The sequence below is a fragment of the Apostichopus japonicus genome, chromosome 21 (genome assembly GCF_037975245.1).
Source record: "Apostichopus japonicus isolate 1M-3 chromosome 21, ASM3797524v1, whole genome shotgun sequence".
In the NCBI taxonomy this organism is placed as follows: domain Eukaryota; kingdom Metazoa; phylum Echinodermata; class Holothuroidea; order Aspidochirotida; family Stichopodidae; genus Apostichopus; species Apostichopus japonicus.
The window spans coordinates 4,718,055-4,731,947 of NC_092581.1; the positions used below are offsets into that span (position 1 = coordinate 4,718,055).

A 13,893-nucleotide genomic window follows, 5' to 3' on the forward strand; every position below is an offset into this window, starting at 1 on the left:
GATTTCGTCTTCTTTTGTTTAAAATAAAATTCAGTCAATTTTTTTAGTTGCAGTTAAGTCTTAATTTTTTAAATATCTTTAAAATTTTTAAGATATTCAGATAACACAATACAAAATCGTCATATTTGAATATCTGGATATATTAACATGTTGTCCAATTACCGCGTCAGACTTACTCTAAAGAAAGTCTCACTGGAGCCGCCAGCCAGCGTCCCATACTCTATAGTCGTCTGTTTAGCTAAATCGTCTGCGCTCTGGATGGGCGACACCATTCTCTCAACGGTTAAAAAGGCCGCTAGGTTGGCAGTGTAGGACGAGATTAAGATAAGCGAAAAGAACCACCAAAACCCGCTGAGGACTCGCGTAGAGAATGATCTTGGGTTGATTTCTGAGCCTTGCTGCATCAATCCACCGAATGAGAACCAGAGGCAGTTGAAGAAACTGAACTGGTTCTCGACCTCATCGTATTCGGGGTTACAGGGGTGTGAATTGTACCACTCGTAAGGGCTGAAGCGGGCTAGAAGGAACAGCGACAGGGCTACGAGAAGGTAGGCGATGACTACGTATAACCAAACGTCGAAAGCTAAGGGGCTGAGGAAGGAAAAGACACCGGGGTTTTGCGGTTCCGGGACCCGGTAAAGGATGGTGATACCGAGAAACATGAACGGTTTCGAGAAATCGACGACCTGTTCCCGGTCGTATGTAATCGTCAAAGGAGCGACGGCTAAATCTGCTTTCTGTTCAAAAGTGAAAAGAGAATAACACAGATTCTTATTTCTGTCAATTTTTTAAAATTCGAAATATCATTAATGGCAAAATATGTTATATGTAATTTATATGTCGTGCGAAGCTAATAGAATCACCTAGAATTATCCACTACTTGTCCAAATCGTTGCTCCGAATGCATGGAATGTAGCTTGGACTGTTGACTTGCTGTTAACAGAAAAACAATTGTCTAAAATCTATAATCTAAATCTAATTCCTCCGACAAGCAAGCAAAATCTGTAGAAAAAAACTTTCAGCGACGTATGGAAATATCCCGCGACTGACCGCAAAATTCTAAAATCCTGTGGAACAATTTTAACAGTTTTTTTTAATGACACGAACACTTTTCAAGGGTTGCTCTGATCGCAAAATGTTCAAAATTTGTTGATTTTTTCCCCCCTGTATTATATTAAATATTTCGACCTTTTAAGTTTGTTACAAAATTATATATCAAAAAGTGACTTATATGAACAGAATGATCTTTAATTGGTTTAATTAATATTGTTCTACCTTATTCATTAATTCTCCAATAAGGCCGTCCCATTCCCCTTTGCCATTGTCCGTACCGTAGATCCGTGACTTAATTGGATTAAGTTCGTAGTTGAAATTGATTCTTTGGGCTAATAGTTTTAACAAATCAACACAATAACCTTCATATCTATCGTTGTTATTTTCAAACTCAACTCCAGATTGCACTTTCTTTAACATCACGTACGGGGTCTCCTGTAAAGGGAAGCCAAAAAAACAAAATCAAAAATAAGCAAATCAAAAAAAATATAAAGGGCAATAAAAGGGTTATATATGGTAATTAAGGGTTTAATGACCAACATTTTTTTTATTCATTTTGGATTAAAAAGAAAAGTGAATTTTGATGTCAATCCAAAAAGTAATACTCGCAAACGAAAGTTCAGGTTTGACCAGCTTTGATTAGACAAACAGGGCAATTGTTACATAAAAACTTTTAAAATTTGAAAGTCAATCCCTGTTTCCAATGTATTTTTGGTCTTGTTAATATCTGTCTTTTTGACGCTTAGATCGTTCACTCCTTTAACCGTCCATGTGTTCACTCCTTCAATCTTTCACTCTTTCATTCGGATATTCCTGTTTGCTTTTCATTCGTACATTTATTCATGTTTTCTTTTTTTGGCATTAGTTCACTCGTTCCATTCGTGTATTCCTTTATTCTTTCATTCGTTCATTCATTCGTTCATTCATTCATTCATCCGTTCATTCATTCATTCATTCATATATACATTCATTCATTCATTCGGGCATTTATTAATTCATTCATTCATTTGTGCATTTATTAATTCATTCATTCATTTGGGCATTTATTAATTCATTCATTCATTTGGGCATTCATTCACTCGTTCCTTTGCGAATTAATTTATTCTTTCACTCGTTCATTCATTCATTCGTTCATGCATTCATTCATTCATTCATTCATTTGGGCATTCATTCATTTGGGCATATATTAATTAATTCATTCATTCATTTGGGCATTCATTCACTCGTTCCTTTGCGAATTAATTTATTCTTTCACTCGTTCATTCATTCATTCGTTCATGTATTCATTCATTCATTCATTCAATCATTCATTCATTTGGGCATTCATTCATTCATTTGGGCATTCATTCATTCATTTGGGCATTTATTCATTCTTTCTTTTTTTGGCATTAGTTCACTCGTTCCATTCGTTTATTCGATTTTTCCCTCATTCATTCATTCATTCGTTCATGCATGCATTCATTAATTCATTCATTCATTCATTCATTTGGGCATTCATTCACTCGTTCCTTTGCGAATTAATTTATTCTTTCACTCGTTCATTCATTCATTCGTTCATGCATTCATTCATTCATTCATTCATTCATTTGGGCATTCATTCATTCATTTGGGCATTTATTAATTCTTTCTTTTTTGGCATTAGTTCACTCGTTCCATTCGTTTATTCTTTCATTCATTCATTCATTCGTTCATGCATGCATTCATTCATTCATTCATTCATTTGGACATTCATTCACTCGTTCCTTTGCGAATTAATTTATTCTTTCACTCGTTCATTTTTTTTTTATAGTTTTGTTCAGCAAGTAATACTTGGATATTTTAATCGGATATCCGTTGACTTCTTTCAAAGTTAATCTATGCAAACACTCATAATTAGTCATAAATGTGACGAAGAAATGATGAGGAAGTCTTAACAGAAAAGAGAGTTAAAGGATATGACCTGACGAGGAATAGGGGCTCCAAGGGGTCCAGGGTGTTTAGGATGTCGAGGGGGTCCAGAAGTCGTCCAGAAGGTTTACCGGGGGGTTATAACTTCATAAGACCAGCTAAGAATATACATAGTTCTAAAGATCACCCATCACTTTACTCCAAGTTGATCTCTCTGTGCAATAGAACAAAGTACAATCTACGAAATCCTACTATCTTGCCAACTTTTAGAATTATGCTTTTTTAGGAACTCATTTATCTACAGAGCAGCCATTTATATTCAAAATGGGTTCTTAGAATCTCTGTTATAATCCATTTAATCTTTCCACCTTCTAATCCTCCATCTTATTTCTTATTTGTTCATTCTTTATGATTGTACATTTGACGTCTTTTGTGTATCATTATTATGTATCCTATTTATAATTTTTGTAATTTATACTGGAAAAAAAAGAAATTGAAAATTGACCAGGGGGTCGTCCAGGGGTCGTCCAGGGGTCGTCCAGGGGGTCGTCCAGGGGTTATAGTCCTGGGTCAATCAGGGTCACATGTAAAAAAGGGATACAGAATACTGTATCCTCGTTTCATATATATATCTATCTATCTATATCTATATATATCTATCTCTATATCTCTATATATATATATCTCTATATATCTATATCTCTATATATCTATATATAGATATCTATCTATATATATATATATATATATATATATATATATATATATATATATCTGTATATATCTACATATCTATCTATCTATATATATATATATCTATATATGTATATATATATATCTATCTATCTATATATATATGTTTATATATATATAAATATATATATATATATATATATATATGTTTATATATATATATATATATATATATATATATATATATATATATATATATATGTATGTATATATATATATATATATATATATATATATATATATATATATATATATATATATATATATATATATATATATATATATATATATATATATATATATATATATGAAAATCGTAATGAGTTGGAAAATCAAGAACAGTGAAAAAACTTCCAGCCTCCACCGGGATTCGAACCCGGGCCTCCCGCTTTGTACATATATATAAATATATATACATATATACATATATATATATATATATATATATATATATATGTAGGGAATATGGACAGAAAATTGAACCCGCTGAAACAGCATGGGTCCGACCTGACTCTGGGTCCTCACCGTTATTGTTGCAACGATATACGTTCGGTTGGCAGTATTGGAATTGCTCATATCTATAGCAGATGTAGGATTTAATGTTAGATGCTTTTCTGAGTAGACTGACCAGTAACCGATCTGTAAAATGGACAGAGCAAAATGATGATACATGCACCTTCCCCAACGCTACCTGTTTATTCTAATCAAGTAAGTACTTATTACTATAATTACTAATTACAAATTACCAATTACCGATTACCAATTACCAATTACTAATTACTAATGACTTATCTCCCTTTTTTTAAAAACAAACATTTTTTTGTGTTCATTATTTGGGACACATTCAGCTGACACCCTTTGAATCACATATCTGACCCCCATGGAATAATTTGACAGGTTTAACACCGTGTGTAAAACTTACGGGTTACGCTTACTACATTTGTTGAAATTATGTTTTCCTAACCATTTTTTTCTTTTGATGTATTTATGTTTTATTATGACAGATGAGAACATATCAGAGGTCCCAGATATGATCCCTCATGAATGGAAAATCACGACAATAGCTGATATCGACTTTACTGTTATTGGTCATTATATACTATAACACAATACTAAAAGCACGTGCTGGAAAAAAAATGAACGCATATACCAAATATACTGTCATTTTCCAAATTTTGCATGGCAGCAAAATATCCATTTAAATTTTAGATGCAATTCAAATAAATTTGAAGTTATTTTAACATTTGTAAAAAAAATGCAGTTATCTGTATTTCACCTGTTCCATATCTTCGTGATAAAGTTCTGATACAAATATTCTCGGTTGAAGTCTATTCATCTGATCGTCAAAATCCATCGGTCCTGTTAATCCTCGATCATACTGACTCTATGATGTAAAGATGGGAATAAGGAATTGTGAGTATTGAGAGAATGACCTATAATTTTACACTGAAATAGAGTCATCCCACGATGAAGCTTGGTACGATATTTGTATACTATAAAGGGTGACATAGCGAGTAATAAATCAGTCATAAATACACAGCCATACTGAGATGAGTATGTATAAAAAGAATGAAGGATTGTGAGTATTGTAAGAATGAACAATCATTTACACTGAATGATATAATCCACGATGAAGCCTTGTAAGGTACTTTTGTACCATTTGAATGACATTGAATAAAACTTTGTATAGATTATATACATCATTTTAAACAATACACGATCATACTGAATCTAGTATGTGAGATAAGAATGAAGGATTGTGAGTATTGTAAGAATGAATGCTTATCACTCAGTATGGTACAGTTCGTAATAAGGTTGTATTTTAGGGATTATTTTGTCAAATGACATTGAACGATGTGACTATATATGATATTCGTAAGTATGATAGACAGTCATACTTAGTCTAGACTATAAGACTGGGATAGGGAATTGTAAGTATTGTAAAGAATGAACATTATTTTGATACTAAGTATAAGCTTAGTGCAGTCAACAATTAGATGAAATTAAATACTCTCTAAGAAAATCCTTTACGGTCATTCTGAGTTTTAATGCAGAATTGTGAGTGTGGTACTTGGTAATTTGTTATTTAGACTTGAATGTACAATCTATATGGGAAAACTGAGAATTATTTTGTAAAATCATTTTAATTTCTCATTCATACTGAAACTAGATCTTATCAATTTTAGTGATCAATATTAAACATGATTTAGAATAATTTATAAAGAAAATATAGTGATTGGTATTAATAAGGTCACTTGCAAAATTTATGTGATGTTTATAGGCTATATCATGGTATTTTTACGATAATCATTGTTGTTTAGTTCTCAATCATATACTTAGTCCTTTAATAAAGATTTGAATACAAAATAACGAGTATACTTATAATTATCAATGATTAATTTCTTAAGGCTTTTTCTTACGGAGAAGTTAATTACAAAGTGACATTTATAAGTAGATCACAGCCTTGCACTCAAGACATCGCAAAGGTCACAAAATGTCAGTGACTCGATTCACCCTTTTTTCGCAAGTGGAGAGAGTATCAGTTATAGTAAATATTTAATGTTACCTTCAAAGATCTTTCAAGAAAGCTTTTAAAAATCTACAAGAGATTCAGTTTTGTGAACGTGATTGGTATGCTCGGGTTATTTATGGATTCAAAGAGCGAAATACGGTTCTGTATCTTCTCCATTTGTTGCACTGCTTACAGTATTCAAATTGTTGGGAGGTACTTAAAAGCCGTCGCTAAAGCAACCAAAGAGACACAGAACCGTCTGGTCAAATAGGCAAGTACCAGTTGAACTTAGAACGACATTACCCTCGTCCATGTTCCAAAACAATTTAAATTCCTAACAATAAATCTTATTCCAGTTCCAGCAGCGTCCTCTATTTTGTAAAACGTGATTTTTGGCGCTGAATTATGAATGTTCAGTGGCATGCTATCATTCTCTATGTATTATCGATATGATAAATTTGGGCGTAGCCTACCACACATACCATTAGGCCAGCTCATCAGATGCTATACTTAACTCAATACCAAAACGTAAGACTAATATGGCCCCTCAAAAATATTTAAAAAACATGTTTACAATGTATTACAAGTTTGCCAAAGACTGAGGAGTCGACGAAACTTATCAATTTAGACTTGAAGCAGCATTCCATAGTTTAAACATAATATTAAAACTGAATAGCCTGAAAACCGCAACAGGTATAGAAACTTAACCAACATTCAAATATTATTTTTTTCCCCTCGAACTTTGACATAACAATACTAAAATTCTTACAAAAGGGGCATCCTTTTCAGGTTAACTTTAATTAGACCTACATCTAATATTTCCTGAGTTAACCTGGCTCCTTGGTGCCATCTATTGTGGGGTTCTCCGCACTTCAATGTTACTGGAAGTAGAGTTTCTTCCATCGTAATAACACCATTAACCACCACATGAACTGCGTCAATCATTAGCGCCGATTCAGACTGAAATAAAAAAAAATATGCAAATAATAACCATAAATATATATATGATATTTGCAAACTCATTGCTGAGATAATGAATTCCTCTTATTATGCATGAAGAATGAATAGTACATTAAACATTGCTTATTTACAGAAAATATATTAGTCATTGCTTAAATAAAAGAAGGGTTTTAAAAGGCATAAGCAAATGACTAATGACGTCACTTGTCACTGGAGATGAATATTCATGACCTGTGTATGGGGACGAACAGTCTAAAAATGATAAACACCCCCACCCCTTCCTTCCATTTGCTTGTTTAAGAGCTCATTGATGAGAATAAAATCTCTCTTTGAGAAGCAGAAAACCATTTAATGTCTGAAGGTTTACCAAAAAAATATTTTTGTTCGGAATATTTCGAAATAAAATATTGTTTGATATTTTCATTGACGGTTTCTAAGATAATCCGTTTAATGATACATAAACAAATGTGCGGGTATACCAAACCTTTAAATATAGTGTTAATTCTTCATATCCTACCTAAACTTTCTAAATATTTATCTCAAATACTTAAAACTAACAACGATATTGGCGATTGTTTGCTTTCTTGGTTTTCCTCTGTGTCGAGTTTAGCAAAAGTCGGCCAGTTTTTGCTCTGACAATAAATAGAGAAGCAAATTGCAGGCGATCCAAAGACTTAGGTAAACAATTTCTTCTAATCCACAGAACCCCCCCCCCCTCCCCAAAAAAAAAGAAGAATTAATTTAGACTTAATTTTCATCTTCCGTAGATTGCACCTTTCATATTTAAGGTTAAAATATGAATAAAACCGGAAGAGTCAAGCCGCCCGTAGATCATTCAGCCAACCTCAATTTCTTTTAAAGGGATGGGGTACTATCAATAATGAAATGACCATTGGAAAAAGAAACTGCCACATGAGATATGTATCAACAGTCGATTCACAGAGATTACAGTATCTACTGTAAATCTTAACACTTTGCATCACACACAGTAAGAACTGGATTGTGCTGACAAATCTGATCAGTCGGTAATATGTGGTTATTATGCTTACAGTAAGAACTGAGGATATGTGTAATCCCAAACATTGAATCAAAGTGGATTTGTTGGGATTACACGTATCCTCAGTTCTTACTGTAAATCTAATAGCAAGTGCCACCGATCGATAGCACGATCCAGTTGTTACTGTGGTACAAAACTTTTCAGATTTATAGTATAGTTACTGTGTTCTCTATGTGTATCGGGTGGTATCAACAATATCCATGTGAGATGTTAAACAAGGGAGCATGTGTTTGAATGGACATTCAGGTCGGTGGAACAAATTTGTGACGTACAGCAAAAGGAGAAAGTATTTCTACTTTGCTTGATGAAAACCTCTCTTCAATGCCTTGTTCGTAACTCTATAGAAGTGGATGTTTGGAGGTGACATACATTTCACGGTGAAATCGTTTGTACCTCAGGACACTTATCACGTGTTTCCTCTGTGACGTCACCACGACAGATGTTCTTTTCAAACTTTACATTCCTTTTATAATGTTGGTCTCATTTCGTCCTTGAAATGTGATACAATTGGACTGCCTGATTTGATAATCTCTGCATGAATACTCTCTGAATTTCCAAAGTTTCATCATAGTGCAATTTTTTCAATAAACATAATATTTTTTTATGTGGATAAATATATTGATAAATTGCACAGAGAAATAAACGCGTTTTTGAAGCTCAATAGTTACGATAGTGTCTGCAAATGTGTCGTCTCTCTTACGTTCCTTAATATACAACACACTTTGAAAACTAACATGTCTGGGTATAGGCATGATATAAGGATTGGGTGTCACACACTATTGCAAAAGTACAGCATTGTTTGACAAAGTCGATTTGCATCATCGCACAACCCCTTTAATTCAGCAGATATCATTTTTTATTAATGTTTCTGGCGCCAATTTCATTAACGACAAAGTCGTATAAATGTTACATCCAATTAGCGTTTTTAACATATGAAAAAAATAATAATAAATAAACCCGGATTCATTCTTCGTTTCATTTTTCGGACCAGGTCCGGGCCTGACCCGGATCAAACGACATGGCGGATCGTATGAACATTACTCGTGTTAGCAACGTTGTACACTGTATTCCATATACTCGGTAGTATACCACCCCTTTAACGAGATTAAAGCCTGCTTGGTACAATAAGCGTAGGATTAGTTTACTCGTGGAGCTCTTTAGATTTCACCTTTGTTACACTTTGAAAGCGAAATGTAATCTACTTTTTAGGGACAGCGGTCAAAACCAATCTATCAGAAATCTTGTGATGTGTATCAAGAAGGTCAAATAAAATGTTTATTTGCTCTGAAAGTGGCTAACCCACAGTGAAAGTACATTTGGTGGAAGTGACCATACAGTATAGGATGTTTATTTCAATCAATTTCAGTCTTGGTTCATCGCTTATAGCTCCTGATCAAACTGGAGATCAATGCAGGAATGTGTTCTGAATAATACATCCCTGCACACACAAACCAAACGTCCACACACGAATGTCTTACAATCAAACTGAGTGACCCCATTGTTCTGTTCATTGTTCAAATCCACGTTCCCTAACTTTAACAATACCACTTGACAATAGAATTCTTCCGAGGACGTTTTCAAATGACGTCTGAGGACTTGGTATTCTTTTGTTTAAGTCCTCCGTCAGAAAATAAAACAAAGGTATATACATCCACATACGCGCGCACACACACAGAATGCTTAAAGCAGCGATGTGTAAGTGAGATGGATGTCTAACGAAAGAGATTCTTTTTGAAGCGAGGTTGTTGGTCACATGTTTTGTCTCACTGCTACCCCCCCCCCCTAGAAGGGGAAGAGAAGGGGAAGAGAAGGGGAAGAGAAGGGGGACTTACCATTAGTTCACTTCCGTCTGTACGTTTTTTCCACTCTTTGGTAATGTTTTTATAGTAAGAACTGGATCGGTTTGTGAGATGAAGTATTGTCATATTGACGTCATCCCCAGAGTAGTTTTCATAGACGGGTAAATGAACATCCTAAAGATAGTAGAAATAAGCAAAATAAAAAAAAATAAAAAAATCTTGTTTATTCTTCAGCATCGTGTATAAATTAATAAATATATTATAGACAGCTGTTGTAATTTATGCAACATTCAGTTCATGCATTTCATATTTATTTCATGTGTTGTTTGGGGCGAACAAAAGGATTTTATTTCTTAAATTTTGTTCATTGATCATATTTATTTCTTAAAGTTTCATTGTGTGTTTTCTATTCTTTGTACTTCTTCGTCCATGTTTGTAGGTTATATTCTTGGTATTTTGAGGGTACTTCTGTGCTATATCAAGCACCTCATTATTATTATTATTATTTTTAATTAAGTAAACGATTAAGTAATCTGATTGGTAGATAGGTTATTACGTTGATACCGACTTGGACCAGGACCAGTGTAGTAATGGTAGATAGGTATTGGCATACACATCATAGGACGCTTAAAACGTAAAACATTGGTGTATGAAAAAGAACTTTGGACAAATGGCTGTGGATTTGAACTGGAAGCAGGTCATAGATCTGCGTGCCCATTGATTAGTTTGGACGATACTATCTAACACCCGAACATACTGCTAGATTATCTGCTAGATTATCCGCAGGTTTTTGGAAATACATGAACGAATTAAAGGGGTATTCCACGGTGTCAAAAGTTCATTTTCTTATTCAATATCAGTAGGTAAAATTTAAAATTCGAACAATGTAAAAATCGTAAACATAAGATTTCTGAAAGTTTTGGAACAAGTATTATGAATTTATTTTACTTTCGACAAGAGAAGTGTTATAACTTATAGAAGGCCTGCACTTGATTCGCTTGAAAACAGCATCTCCTGAATTCTCACCCATTGCATAGATAAATACTAAAAACACATCGACTTACTAAATCACCATTACTTCTCATCAATTAAGATTGTCTAAAATCGTTTGTAAATGTCACGAGGAGTTTTAGGCCATGATTAGATTTCGTTTTCAACAAACATTATAAACCGTCTTACTAAATATCGTTCTGTTCAGTCCGCTGATTATACCCTAGGAATTTGATCAAGTGTCGTATTAAAAGGAAGTCTATGCATAATTTAAACTCTAGTTAAGACAATTCGTGCCTTTCTAAGATGAATGAATAAGGTCCAAAATGAACGTCTTTGGTTATTTCCAAGAAAAGTTTGATCTCGATTAAAACTCTGTATTATCCGGATTTCTACATTCCTATTTCGGACTCGAAACCGTTTGTGTCAACTATCGATCACATGCCTTATTTATCACGATCTTTTCCATGACCTAATTCCGTACTATGATTTTATTTAACTTTATTATTACGTTTTCGAAACTTTCATCGCGCGAAACAGTGGGGATATCGTAAACATCATCTGTATAGGTTACAACGATAGTAACAAGCTAAGATTACTTTAAATGAAACCTTATGAGCAGAATGTTAGTGTTGATATTGTCATAGTCGAAGAAAATTAAAGAACGATTGATTGCTTACGTCACTATTACTTACTCTAGTACAAGACATTCAGCTTTAAAGATACTTTTTTTTCTGAAATGCTCATTTAAAGCTAAATTAATGACGTCATCGCCTCAGTGCAGACAGAAATATTCATATATTAATCCATTGTTTTATGTATTCTAATCACTCAACTAAACTATGTTCCTTTAACTTTACATAAACAAGAGAGTAGCCATGGGGAGCCATCTGATGACGACGAAACCTCTTACACCACCCAGCCGCCCCCCCTCCCGTACAAAAATGGTGGATGCGCACGCCCCTGTTTGTCAAACCAAGAGGGTTATATAGACTTCTGAATGAGCATGTCTGATATTTTACCCCCTTTTTGACGGAAAATGTTGCCCAAATCATTTCGGTTTCTTTAAGTAAAACTCACTTTTTCTGTTTAGGAATTTCACTGTAAATCTATATTGTTTTTTAAATTATTCCTTAGTATATACATATATATATTTTTATATTAATATTTAAGCTGCTTCCTTTTTTTATATATTTATTTTTATATTCATATTTCAAGAGGTTTGTCATTTTGTTGTCATTGTAAAGCGCTCTTGAACATGCTTAAGCATGAAAAGAGCGCTATATAAATCTGGTAAATAATAATAATAATAAGTACCAGAATACTATATTAAGACGCACATGTAAGGTGAGTTATTTAAGGGAGTCGGTACTGTGTGGATACATGCACTTACCATAGACAGAAAGAGATAACGGTAATACGCTCGCAACATTTGAAGTTCCAACATCTGGAGAAAAGCACGAACAAGATAAAGAGAGAGAGAGAGAGAGAGAGATGTGTGAAGTTTATAAATTAAAAAGGAGAAAGTTCAACTAAATATGAAGCTTTTTCAATTTCAATGATAAATAACGTGATCAGAGACTGAGTTTATAAATGGCATTTAATCGAAAGAAACACTATGTTGTGTGAAAGGTAACATACTGCCCATATGGGTTGTTTATCAAGCCACATAATATTACTGCAAGCAGCTAGTTACGTGTTGCATGCAATATGACGTTTTTTTTCACTTACAAGGAAGGATATGCTCGCAGAAAATGTGTCATATTAATTGACTAATTTGCATATTACCAATGTCAAACCTCGTGGCTAACCTAATTTGCATAAACTAGTCTAGACACATTTGTTTGTGTTATACTACATGATTGCAGTTAGTTTGGATCGAAGAGGATATAATTCTTACCGCATAATGCCCTTCTGTATAAATGTGGGTGGAAACACAACTTTGATGTGAAATGAAACTGTTTCGACAACGTTGTGGTCAAGTGGTTAAGGCAGTGGACTTGTGATTTAAGGTTTCAGGTTCGAGCTCTGGCCAGATCATTTCATCGTGTCCTTGGGCAAGGCACTTCAACACCATTGCCTCCCTTTGCCCAGGTTTATTAACGGGACTTGCGAGGTAACTTTTATATAAAGTTGCGTGCGCCGGTTTGTGGCTGCACCCATATGGAAAGTTCCCCAGGGGACACCATGTATTGTACTATAGTGCCCTAGGAGGGATTGTTTGAATTGTGCACACTTTGGTGTGTGGGTGTGTTAGTTACCAATGACCAGGGGTTCAGCTGTATGTCGTGCGAGGGGGGGTGGGGGGGGGGCTTGGTCTCAAACAAGACTGTAAACCTTTTTAACTTTAGCCAGGGAGTTGTTCCATAACAACTCCCTGCTTTAACTTTGCCGTTTATAGTATTTTGGTAACAACCACACAGCTACCACCATGAACCTTATATAAAAGACCAAGAAAGACAGATGTCGTGTGGGGTGAGATACGCTGGGGGTGGGGGGGGGGCTTAATGGATTGGTGAGTATACCTGACATGGAGAGGATTGTTGTAGTATATACTGGCGGCAGTTGTGTTGGCTTTACAGTACACAGTGCATCGCACACCAACCATTAACCGAGATCATGTGTTTTGTAGATGTTTATATTCCCCATCAAAGGGACGCGTGGTACCTCAATTGACGTAACACCCCTTCAGGGTGGTCACATGATTTTAATCTCGATGTAAGGGGACTTGGGTTGAGACTTGATCAAGTAGTTTGGTTTTCTTGTCCAAATTCTTTCTTGTGTGACTTTTCTGACAAAGCACATTCACCCGTTCCATCATTAAAGTGACACTTTGTAATTGCATATATGACTTTATGAATTCCACATGTCAGTGTAGGTTG

General features: G+C 34.4%; 1 protein-coding gene across 2 annotated transcripts in view; it reads right to left on the bottom strand.

Moving 5' to 3' along the window:
* Positions 1-13,893, bottom strand: part of LOC139962881 (glutamate receptor ionotropic, kainate 2-like) — a 139,402-nt gene that overhangs the window by 8,028 nt on the left and 117,481 nt on the right. For both annotated transcript variants that reach the window (XM_071963266.1, XM_071963264.1), the window contains exons 5-11: positions 12,405-12,458; positions 10,055-10,195; positions 7,016-7,165; positions 4,970-5,077; positions 4,219-4,332; positions 1,276-1,488; positions 177-737 (exon numbers count right to left, since the gene is read on the bottom strand). In XM_071963266.1, coding sequence (XP_071819367.1) covers positions 177-737; positions 1,276-1,488; positions 4,219-4,332; positions 4,970-5,077; positions 7,016-7,165; positions 10,055-10,195; positions 12,405-12,458 — 1,341 coding nt within the window. The remainder of the gene's footprint in view (positions 1-176; positions 738-1,275; positions 1,489-4,218; positions 4,333-4,969; positions 5,078-7,015; positions 7,166-10,054; positions 10,196-12,404; positions 12,459-13,893) is intronic.